Source organism: Pinus tabuliformis, chromosome 8 (genome assembly GCF_031772625.1).
Source record: "Pinus tabuliformis cultivar Carrire ecotype Pingquan chromosome 8, CPIR1, whole genome shotgun sequence".
NCBI classification, from domain to species: domain Eukaryota; kingdom Viridiplantae; phylum Streptophyta; class Pinopsida; order Pinales; family Pinaceae; genus Pinus; species Pinus tabuliformis.
The window spans coordinates 138,214,615-138,227,500 of NC_142294.1; the positions used below are offsets into that span (position 1 = coordinate 138,214,615).

The 12,886-nt window shown below is 36.8% G+C and overlaps 1 protein-coding gene across 1 annotated transcript; it reads left to right on the forward strand.

The window, feature by feature from the left end:
- Positions 1–279: 279 nt before the first annotated feature.
- LOC149234501 (uncharacterized) lies at positions 280–2,922 on the forward strand. Its single transcript, XM_089461191.1, has one exon. The coding sequence runs from the start codon at positions 386–388 to the stop codon at positions 1,808–1,810; it is 1,425 nt and encodes a 474-aa protein (XP_089317317.1). The 5' UTR covers positions 280–385; the 3' UTR covers positions 1,811–2,922.
- The last annotated feature ends 9,964 nt before the right edge of the window (positions 2,923–12,886 follow it).

The following is a 12,886-nucleotide window of genomic DNA, read 5'->3' on the forward strand; positions in this document are numbered from 1 at the left end:
TAAAACAATTTATATAATTTTTTCGTTTATAAAATATCTAAGCAAAATAAAACTTTACCCGTTAAATTGATATCGTTATTGACTTCCCCACACCTGCTATAATAAATATCCCGGGCCTACAGATGAAGGGTAGCTCTTGAATGACATTGCTGGCAGGAGTTAGTTTTGATCTGTTCAAAATTAAGTTGATGCAGCCGCCCTATCGAGAATTATGGCTTACTAGATGCATAGAGTTCTGGAAGGCCACGGCAACATAGAATCAAAGTCTAAATACATGTGCTGTGACTTTTTATTTTATATAAACCAAGATGCTATGAGCCTTTTCTCTGCACGGAGGTCGTTCTAATTTCAATTTTATCAGTCGTGTGAATTGATCAGGTTAAGAATGAAGAGCAGACGATTAAAGCTGGTGAACCATTCGAATGACCCACTTGCGAATGGCGGAAGTTTTAATTTGATCGTTGTGGGAAACTCTGAGAATCTCAGTCTTGCTGCCCCATTTTCTGCCCTGAGATTGGCCGATAACAGCAATAGCCCTCCCGATAACAACAACAATCTCTACGGCGGCTTTAACGGTAGTTTCAGCCCATCCTCCACTATTATCCTCTTCGTGCTGGTGGGCTTGTTTTTCTTCGCGGGCTCTGTCTTTATCTGCTTCTGTAAATTCGGCCGAGGAGACGAAAGCCCGAGAGAAGGGACGAGAGGGGCCAATGCACAGGCCCGGAGGCAGAACGAGGGCAACCGTGGTCTCGACAGGGCCGTGATTGAAAGCTTTCCGGTGTTCAGCTACGATCTTGTGAAGGGCCTCAAGACGCAGACCAAAGAAATCGTCGAGTGTGCGGTCTGTCTCAGCGAATTCGAAGACGACGAGCCGCTCCGCTTGCTGCCCAAGTGCAGCCACGCTTTCCATCCGGACTGCATCGACACGTGGCTCTTCTCGCACACAACGTGCCCCGTCTGCCGAACCGATCTGGTGCCCACGGACGACGCGAGCTCCACGGGCACCGGCTACGGACTCGTCGAGCCCCCCGAGATCACGCCATCGGAGGAGGTAACGGTTGTGGTAGACGGAGCGAGGAACGGGATGGCACCAGAGAGCGCCGATTCCCAAGAATCGCTCTCCGGGCTGGGCCTGGATCAGGGCAAGAAATTCCGTCGCTCGTACTCCACGGGGCATTCTCTGGTGAGGCTGCGCAAGGAGTCGGATCAATTGGCCACCGAATGGTATATTTGCACCCCACAAGGGCTAAAACCGGGTCTACAAAGGAATTGTAGCGTCACTGCGCTCTCTTACTCGCGCTCTGAGGGTCCGTCCACCTCTGAAACACGCCCTCGTCTGTCAAAGCAGGCTTCAATGAGCGGCGCCGCCTCGTGCAGCCGAGACATCAGTGGATCAGGACGGCGTTGGTATGAGCGTGGTTTGAGATCAGAGCGATTTACCATATCATCCATGTATCCCTCTTCGTTTCTCAGATCATCTTCGGAGCACAGGATGCCGGCTTATCCGAGGAATCAAGAATCATCTGCCGGTTCTCAGGAGGAGCGCAAGGTATATTTGCAATCTCTGAAGCAAACATTGAAGAGGCTCACCGGCAGCAGGAGAGAATGGACAGATAATTCGCAGAGCGGGCGGGGTTCTTCCAGGAGATCTGTAGATAACTCACAGAGCGGGCGGGGGTCTTCCATGAGGGCTGTAGATAACTCACAGAGCGGGCGGGAGTCTTCCATGAGGGCTGTAGATAACTCACAGAGCGGGCGGGAGTCTTCCATGAGGGTTGCGGTGGAGAGCTGGGGTCCTATTACTGCATAAGAAGCTTCTGGGCAGCCGGGCTCGATACAGCCAGAGCGCTTAATTGTGTGCTGTATTATAGTTTATACTAAATCTAATGTTGCAAGACTTGGGTTGAGAGCAATGATGAGTTTTTGAGACAAGGAGGTGAAGGAGCGGTATTGGACGATTCCCAATTCAGCGTGCCAAGAAAGAAGGAAAAAGTTGCTACCGAAAGGAACTGCCCTTCATCGGTCCCTTGATGTGCTCTTCAAGAAAACCAAAAAAACGTTGCCAATTCGTAATGATTATTAACTCAATGGCCAGCTTGCGGTGCTCAAAATTCAAATCCATCTGATTTAGTAATTAATTACTCTTGCAGCTGAATAGATAAGGCATGTTTATTGGCATATAACCTATTAACCTCTGTATTTAATGCCACAATGTGTCTATAACCTATTAACCTCTGTATTTAATGCCACAATGTGTCCATAAATCCTCTTTTGCTATCCTAAGTTTGCAACATGCTATGCTTCTGATTTCATCATCTATGTGCTATTATCAATCAAATCTTGCTGGATATTTTCAGCCCGAGGAATGTGAGGTTCTTATTCCCCCAGTTTGTCTGTGAGCTTCTATGAATGGTTTGATGCTTGGATAGAAGGGTTCCTTTAGGTGTGAGACATGATTTAATTGCACATTATGAGCTTCCTGTTCATCACATTTCTCCAATAATATGATTATCCATGCTAGACAGAGTTATAAGCAGATTATCTGTTTATCACATTTCTCCAATAATATGATTATCGATGTTAGACAAAGTTATAAGCAGATTATCGAAGATTGAATGGGAAGAGGAAAGCTGCAATATTGTCCAAAAGAGAATAGGGTTGGCCTGCCCGATGGAATGTTCGTAGCCAAAGGGTATCATGATAGTAGGTGAGCGCTGGAGACGCGTCGATTTGATGAGTTTGACCCAAAAAATAGGGAGGACAAGTGCGGTTCCCATAGGTTGTCGTAAAGGTATTGTTGGTCATTTTATATAGATTCTAGAATCTTCTAGGAAATTTGCTAAATACATGTCCTATGTTATGGCAGAATATTTTATGGGTTGAATATCTTGTGGGTTCTAATAAAGGTATTGTTGGTTATTTATGTTATGGCAGAATATTTTATGGGTTGAATATCTTGTGGGTTCTAATAAAGGTATTGTTGGTTATTTTTATAAAGATGGTAGAATTTTTTAGAAATTTGATAAATATGATGGTAGATTATTTTATAAGGATGTTTTAGGTTTGATTTGTGGCTTTAAGAGTGGCTATTCGGGGTATCTAATGTTCTAAGAGTGGTTATTTGGCATCAAAGTTACCCCGGGATTGCACCTAGCCTAGGTGGCATCTAATGCGTCAAAGTTACTAGGGATTGCACCTAGCCTGGGCCACACCAGCGCATGTCTCCTCCCCCTAGCATTGGGCACAACCACTCCCAGTGAGGTTTGACTCGCCTTGCTAAGGAGACTCATCCTCAACTAGTTGTGCTAGTAAGACTTGACTATAGATTTTAAAATTTTAGAAATGTGATGGTTGGCCATTTTTATGTGGAGGACAAAAATTTGCTGAACAATTCCAACAAAATAAAAGAAAAATAAATAAAGTTCAAATAATAATTTAAAAAATAGTAAAAAATAATCATTAATAATATGAGGTTTGATCACTCTCGACTGTTAGTGGATTCCTGGTTAAGATGGGTCTTAAACAATCTCATGACTTCCTTAACACATTAGCAATCTAATCTAATTTTAAAATCCATAATAATACCTGCTGATAAGAGTGGGCCCTTCTCCTAGAAGAGATTATAATTGAATGAAACTGAGTAGCTAATTAATTAAGCTTCAACCATATGCATATACATTCACAAATGAAAAACAATTTTTCTAAATATTAAAGAAGAAACCCCATACAACTTATATATTCAAATATTAAAATGAGAATTTTCTCCTTTGTTATTAGCAAGGAGCCAATTTATACATTGTGGTTGCATTACATCATAGTTTGGCTTCAAATCATTAAATCAAGTTGTATATTATCATTTTCTAATATTTCAAAATAGAACTTTTGCTAATATTGGAAAAAATTGTGAGTGTTTTGCAACCTATGTAAAACATGTCATTGGCAATTTAGGGTGTAGTTGTCACAACTTCTGTAATCACAATGACCATCATTCTAATCGATGGGCATCAATTAGGGCAATAAATTGTCTCTTATACTCCACGGGACATCTAATGACAATGTGCAAAAACATAGATCAACTGGCCACATAATGGTATATTTGCATTAAAAAAGGGATAAAACCAGGTCTACAAAGAAATTATAGTCTCACTATGCTTCTCACTCACACTCTCAAAGCTTGTGCACCTATGAAACCCACCCTGGCCTCTAGAATCAGGCTTTAACGAATGACACCACCTCATGAAATTGAGGAATTATTAGATTGTGGCATCGTTGGTATGAATTTGGTTTGAGATTAGAGTGATTGACCATATCATCCATCAATCCATCTTAATTTGTAAGGTTCTATTCATATCAAAGGATGCCAACTTATTCTAGAAATAGAAAATCTTCTACTAGTTCTCAGTAAGAGCGCAACATATATTTTCAATCTATGAAACACACACTAAAGAGGTTCAGTGGTAGAGATAGAGAATGGGCAGATAATTCTAGGAGTAAGTGGGGATGTTTTAGGAGGGATGTAGATACCTCTCATAGAAGAGGGGGGGTCTTTTTGGAGGATTGTGAAAGAGTATTGTATTACTCACCTTGTTGTAAAAATACATAGATATCCTCCATCTTTAACAACGGAGGAGGCCTTGTGTTGGTTAAATATAACTATCACAATTGGGTAAATACAAATCCGTATGTGAGCTTACAACTTATTATAGCTAGCTCATTGGGAGAAGCATTAGAAATGGCCAATTCTAGCACCTCCCCTTATGCGAAATACAGAGAGTAAAAATAAAGAAAAAAATTGTCCTGAAAACTTAAGGTTTTAACCATGTATAAAAATTAACTGCAAATGAATTCTTAAAAAAAAATAGAAAATATACAATGGCGAAAACAAAAAATATACACAATTTTTTTTTTCTCCTGAAACCTAAAACTGGGAAAACCAGATTGATTTCTCATTATATTCCTTTCAATGTTGCAATTCATTATACATATGCAAAATCCTTCATAAACCCCCAATCCAATTACCATGGGTAAGAACATAATCTTAGTTCCGTTGATCAAATCTACAAAATACATGGGCAAAACCATCATGCATAAAATGATGCACAAAAGCATGTGAAAAACCATGGGTGGGTTTGCCCTATTATGAGTGATTCCACCCAATTTTATTATTTTTTGAGGCACTAACCCGAACCCCGTGTATGGGGGCTACCACCCCTCTAAACCCCTCAACAGTGCGAGATACTGCAACCAGCCTCCCCCACCGTGGCCCCCTAATGCACCTGACGTAACATAACAAAGCTCGGGAGAAAAGAATATAACACGTACCCAACAACAATGAAGCCTAATAAGGTACCCAAGTATAAACTCTCATAATTGGAGAAAAGAAGAAAAACTAGTAGGAAAGAAACTCCTCTCCAAAAGATAAAAATATGTCACTGCTCAAATAAGTGTGGAGATGAAACTATAGATCCCACAACAATCCACTAAGTGGAAAGAATAAAGGCCTGCTCCAATTAGGAAATACCAAAAATTGCGAAGATGAGAGCTAAGAAACCTTAGTGCACTTGGTTGATCTTTGAAGTATAATATGTTGTAGAGGCACAAGAAAGGCAAAAACCAAAAAGTTCGTCATAAATGCTTCAGTGAAAATAGGTTCTGGTAAAGAACCAGGACAAAGGCTTCAAACAAAAGCAACACCATCAGCCAAAAAATATACAATGAGGCTTGCAAGTATGGAAAACATAGCTCAAACATGTAACAATAATACTCACAAAGATGTCTGAACACCATCACCATCACACTCATCAAAGATAGTCAATAAAAATAAAACATTGATATAGTATCTTTCATAATCTAAATTCCCCCCTTGAAACTCAAATAAGGGACTAGCAACTATGAATAAACCTCTGTTGAAAATGAAACAAGAAAATATGGTTTTGACATTGTCTTGGTCAAACTAAATTAAAATTCAAATTTCAATTTCAACACAATACTCAGAGTTAGTTAACTGAGGTGACATGGCTCTTGTCACTCATTTAACTCAGTAAATTCGAGTTGGAGACACTCGAGTTCAGTTCTACATGATTGATTTACAATTTGTAGCAATCTATTTCAGTTAATTTGAGGTAGTGTCAGTTTAACTAGTTCTCGCTATCAGTAGAACTAGTGGAGGTCAAGTTGAGGGCCTGTAACTTTTTTTTCACGCTGAGAGATCATCCAGTTAATTAATTAATCAACCAAAAATAATTTTTGCATTCAGAGAATTCGAGTTACCCAATTGAGATTAGAGTTCAAGGAAATGTACCATCAATTATAAATGAATCCAAGTTGTATAGGTGGTGCATGTAGTTAGAGGATTTCCCTATGGTAATTGCGCAATTCCTTGGTGTGAAATTACTAAATAATAGGGGCAATTTCCCAAAGGAAGAACACAAGGAAATATGGGCTTGGAGGCTCAAAATTTTGGCTAAGTATTGGTGAAGGTCAATTAGTCAGGCAAAGGATAGAAGATACAGGTGCAGGTTGAACTCAAGCTTGAGTAGAGCATATTGTATTCATCCAGATTCTTTGATTAATGCAATATAGATGGTAAGGGGTTTTGAGGAGTTACTTTCCCCTAGATAAATCTGTGTGTATATGTGTTGAATCTTGATGCATGTTAATAATTTTTTATTATCGATTGTGAATTTAGTTTCGTTGATTAGTAGAGTAGCTTCTAGTCTTGTAATTTAGAAAATCTCATGAGAAGTTTATAATTTACACATTAAATTCTACATGGTATTAAAGCTAGATTCATAGTAGAGAAGAGATTTCGAAGTTGTCATTTCAAGAGGTTCAAATTTGAAGTTTTAACTTGAAGATCAATGTTACAGGTTTTCTCTGGGATTGAAAAGAAAACTTTCAATGGACTCGGGCTCGAGTATGCTTTGGAAGGAACTACAATTTTTGTGGCATGAAAGATCTGCATGGAGGTAGTATTGGATGATATTGGGTTGCTAGAATACATCAAGACAAATGTAGAAAAACCACCAACATATGATTCCCAGGATCTTGCTCAGTGGAAGAAGGATGTGGCTAAAATGAGGAGGATCATATTGGAGGGAGTTTAGGATCATATTTTCTTGAATCTCCATGGGAAAGAGACTTCATTCATGACGTGGAAAACACTAATAGAGTTGTTTGAGAACAATCGTGGCAATAAGAATATGGCACTCAAGGACAAGCTTCGAAGTATTAAGATGCAAAAGAATGAAACATTTCTGAAGGCCCTAAGCAGGTTTACATAGTGTCGTGATGAACTTGGCGAGGTCAGTGTTATTGTCCCTGAAGAAGTTCTGGTAGTTCTAGCCCTCTTGGGCCTTCCCAAGAGTTGACATAGTTATCAATATTCAGTAAATGGTAGAGAGAAACTACCAAGTTGGGAGTGGTTATGGTCCGATCTAGTGCAGGAAGAAATAAGGTGGAGCAATAGAGATGGGACTTCATCCAAGGGCGAGGATGAAGAGAACTGTGCCTTGGATGGAAAGGCAAAGAAAGGGAAAGGGAAGAAATCCCAATCCAAAGCAGAATCTGGTCAAGGGGGAAAGAAGAAAGACTTGTCCAAAATCAAGTGCTTTCACTGTCATGAACTGGGACACTATGCCATGAAATGTCCACACAAGAAGGCAAGCAAGAAGACCACAGGAGGAGTAGTGGGTGAAGCCTTGGATTCACAGTTCGAACTTGATTTTACCCTCATTGCATGCATGGCAAGCACAGTGATGGGTAGTGTATGGTATGCAGCGGTGCCTCATTCCACATGAAGGGCAACAAAGAAGGTTTTAGTGACTTGGAGGAGAAGGATCTCCAGATGCACATCAATATGGGAGATGATAAAAGGTATAACGCAATCGTAATTTGTACAATTACTTTTCAGAGGGAGTCTGGCTCCCCTATCAGACTCAATGATGTGATGTATGTACCATTTCTGAAGAAGAATTTAGTTTCCATCGTGGCGTTGGAAGACAGTGGCTACGATGTGATATTCAACAAAATGAAGGATTTCTTGAGACACATCACCACGGGACAAGTGAAGCAGATTGGGGTTTAAGTGAAGAACCTCTACAAATTAGATGTGGAAGACTTTGGATCATTGAACACAAAATCATAGAAGGTGAAAAGTCGAGATGTCAACGAATTATGGCATAGAAGACTTGGCCATTTACATCATAGCACTTTGAAGATCATGCAACAATTTCTTCAGGCCTCCCCAATGGAGCACTAGAGCAGAGAAATACATGTAAAGGGTGCACGTTGGGGAAGTACACAACATCCACCTTCAATGTTCGGGACAACAGGGGGCATGCAATCCTTGAAAGGATCCACTCTGATGTATGTCGACCTTTCTCGAAAGCCTAAGCACATGTATTATGTTATATTAGACAACTTCCAAGACTTGTATTCTCTTTCAAAGTTTAAATTCTATATTATATCCACAAAAACATTTAATAGTATCTCTACCTAAATTATTTTCTTTTTGCTAACCATCCAATCTAGGAAAACAACAAATGAAAACATCATTGAAGATTAAGGTTGCCGTGCAATTTTAGGGTAGTGAAAGAGTTATTAACATCATTGGACAAAAAGCTTAGAGACGTATCTGGAAGTGCTTGGAGCTTGAAATCACAGTATAAATGTAGAAAACTCACAACTTTTTGGATGGAATTATTAATGCTTTTATACTTCCATGTCAATTTCAAAGACCATATTTTCCAATATCCTACTCAGATCCAAACTTTTTAAAATGTAAACTTTAAATTGTTATAATTTTCCGTTAGAAAGTTACATGTGGACTATGTGATTAATACCAATTACTTTTATTTCACAATAATTTTTTCTGACACAATGATTTTTTCTTTTTGGGAAGTTGTTGCAATGATGGAAAACATGATAATTCTTCAAAAGTTATTTCACAATAATTTTTTTTGACACAATGATTTTTTCTTTTTGGGAAGTTGTTGCAATGATGGAAAACATGATAATTCTTCAAAAGTTGTTGCAATGATAGAAAACATGATAATTCTTTTAATAAGCAGAAGATTTCTGCACTATTTTTAAGCTCTAACGCAAAACTTTGACCGGATGAACTCTCTTTTCAAAATGAGAACATTTGGTGTTTTTCATAGTCAAGAAAATGAAACAGAACAAAATATGCAGAAATAACATGCTTTGATTTAAGAGTAATGGAGCTAGTAAAGTATTGGATTAACGGTGAATTGATTTTAATTAACTATTTGATTTTCACTAATTATTTTTATTTTTAAATACTCATTATTATTTAATTTTATTTGCACACTGTTAATTATAATATCATTAAAGAAGCAATTAATTTGAACTATTTTTATATGTTTTTTTGGTTGTCATGGAAATATTTAGTTATTAATTTAGATTTTCTATTAGTTTATCTATTTAAAATTGACTATATTATATGCTCAAATTTAATTATAAACTTGACTATACTAACATAGCTATATAAATTAAATGGCTAGTAAATATTTATATGCATCAATTTATAATAAACATCAATATGTGATATTGTTAAAATTATAAAAACCATAAAAACTAATTAAATTATAATTTTATTTTAAATTATTATTACTATTATTCATAAAAAAAATTAATATATAAGTTAAAAATACATATACATTTTAAAAATATGAAATAATATTCTTAATTATAGAGATTTTCACCCCCACTTTACTATGAATTTTTTTTTACTTGTAAATAGGCTTTGTTACAATACCATGGACCAACCATGGTTTATCAATACTACATACCCAAAAACTCATAACTTTATAGATAAATTTCAACATTTCATTTATATATATAATTAAAAACATTCTAAAATATTCTATATTCTATGAAGATTAATTCCTTATTACCTCATAATTAAATTATAATTATGAAAACATCATTTTAAAATAAATATGCCTATCATATAATTATATATCAAAATATTTCATATTTAATTATCTTTATAAATTTGAGTTATAAAAAAACCTAACTATCGTTATAAGAAAACCTAACTACTAAACTTTGTAATTGAACCTTACAATAAAAGTTATAAAAAAACCTAACTATCGTTATAAGAAAACCTAACTACTAAACTTTGTAATTGAACCTTACAATAAAATGAAATCTCAAATCGATATCAACTCAAATATATATCTAGCATTTGGATGTGAAATTTATTTTTAAATTCTAAAACAAAATGAGTATGATAGGGAAATGGATCTTTCTTTTTGCATGAGATTTTAATATTTTCTTTATTATTTTTTTGGAGGAAAGTTTAATATTTTATTATATTTTATTGTTTAATAATTATTAATTATCATTTTTTATTTTATTTTATTTTTTTTAAAGTTAAGGGGTTGTTTAGTTTTATATAAAATGATAATTATTATTTTAATAGTAAAATAAATTATTAAAGGTTATGTTTTAAATAAATTTAATCTTGGCATGTAGTTTCATGAAAATGTGTTGTATAAAATGTGTAATTATTATTTTGAATTTAGGTAGTGAAAATTTCAAAATGGTGATAAGATATAGTGACAAATAACTAGAATTAGATATCATTTTTGGGATTCAACTGCATTAAGTAAGTCATTCATTTATGACCATTTTCATGATAGGTAATTAGATATCATTTTTGGGACTCAACTGCGTTAAGTAAGTCATTCATGTATGACCATTTCCATGAGATATCATTTTTGGGATTTAACTGCGTTAAGTAAGTCATTCATCTATGCCCATTTCCATGAGAGGTAGTCATAACTGACTAATTTCTCATGATTTTTGAATAGTCCACTTAGCACTCATTGCATCGGGTGATGCTCACAAGGGTGAAGAAGTGGGATTGAAACTAGTGAAATGAATCACATAGCGTCAATCATCACTTCCGGGCTTGCACCCGGTAATCAGGACTTCCCGGGAGGTCACCCATCCCAGAACGCCTTTGGCTCAAGCGTGCTTAACTGTGGAGTTTTCCCTACAATCAAGCCCACTTAGCTTGCTACCCCATTTGCAAAACCTTAGCAAGTATTGTGCCTCATGAACCATTCAAGTAGAGTTCCCTTCACTCTTTTGCATTAAGTATTGGGGGTTTTTGCAGTGCATTATATTAGATATCATTTTTGGGATTCAACTGCCTTAAGTAAGTCATTCATCTATAACCATTTCCATGAGAGCTAGTCATAACTGACTAATTTCTCATGATTTTTGAATAGTCCACTTAGCACTCCTTGCATTGGGTGAGTCTCACAGGGGTGAAGAAGTGGGATTGAAACTAGTGAAATGAATCACATAGCATCAATCATCACTTCCGAGGCTTGCACCTGGTAACCCGGACTTCCTGGGAGGTCACCCATCCCAGAAAGCCTCTGGCTCAAGCGCGCTTAACAGTGGAGTTTTCCCCACAATCAAGCCCACTTATCTTGCTACCCCATTTGCAAAACCTTAGCAAATATTGTGCCTCATGAACCATTCAAGTAGAATCCCCTTCACTCTTTTGAATTATGTATTGGGGTTTTTTACAGTGCATCATATTAGATATCATTCTTGGGATTCAACTGCGTTAAGTAAGTCATTCATCTATGACCATTTTCATGAGAGGTAGACAAAACTAAATAATTTTTCATGATTTTTGAATAGTCCACTTAGCACTCATTGCATCGGGTGATGCTCACAGGGGTGAAGAAGTGGGATTGAAACTAGTGAAATGAATCACATAGCGTCAATCATCACTTCCGGGGCTTGCACCTAGTAACCAGGACCTTCTGGGAGGTCACCCATCCTAGAACGTCTCTGGCATGGTTGCCCATAATGAGGTACAATACTTGTTAAGGTTTTGCAAATGGGGTAGCAAGCTAAGTTGGCTTGATTGTGGGGAAAACTCCACAGTTAAGTGTGCTTGAGCCAGAGGCGTTCTAGGATGGGTGACCTCCTAGGAAGTCCTGGTTACCGGTGCAAGCCCCAGAAGTGATGATTGACGATATAAGATTCATTTCACTAGTTTCAATCCCACTTCTTCACCCCTGTGAGCATCACCCGATGCAATGAGTGCTAAGTTGACTATTCAAAAATCATGAGAAATTATTCAGTTATGGCTACCTCTCATGGAAATGGTCATAAATGAATGACTTACTTAACACAGTTGAATCCCAAAAATGATATCTAATATAATGCACTGCAAAAACTCCCAATACTATATAACTAGAATGTTGAGAGTAATTTTCAAAAAGAACGCAGAAACCCAAGGATTAGGACAAAGAAAGAATTGAAACCAACTAGGTATAGAAAAGAAACATAGATAACTAAAATTGAGTGAACCAATAGAATTCAACAAGAACATGAAGCAAAAACCAGTGATAACCCGTGACAAAAAGGAAGAAAAAACCAAGAGGAAGATAAGTGCAGATTAAAAGTAGATCTAACTCCAAAACCTAGTGTCCATCGTCATCATTCTCCTAAGATGCAACTAGTTTCTTGTTTACACTGCTATCTAATCCAACTTGCTAACTGATGTGTCTAATTGTTTCCATAATAAGATTTTCCATCAAGTTCCCTTGTACCTACAACCATCTACCTAATCTAGCCACTCCAACCTTGCACCTCAAATTGCCTTAATAGCCCATCTTGTTAATTTTCCAGATGGAGGATGTAGTCATCCCTCATTTTCTTTAAGTCACTAAATCACATCTAGATTAAAATTATTTTAATGAACATAAAAATTCATTGAAAATTTTGTTAACATAATTTATGAAAAAGCTAGGCCCATAATCATTTTCCCAAAATAGTTTTGCGACCTTCAAGGTTGTGATGAAAATAAACAAAACCTTTAAATAAAAGTTGT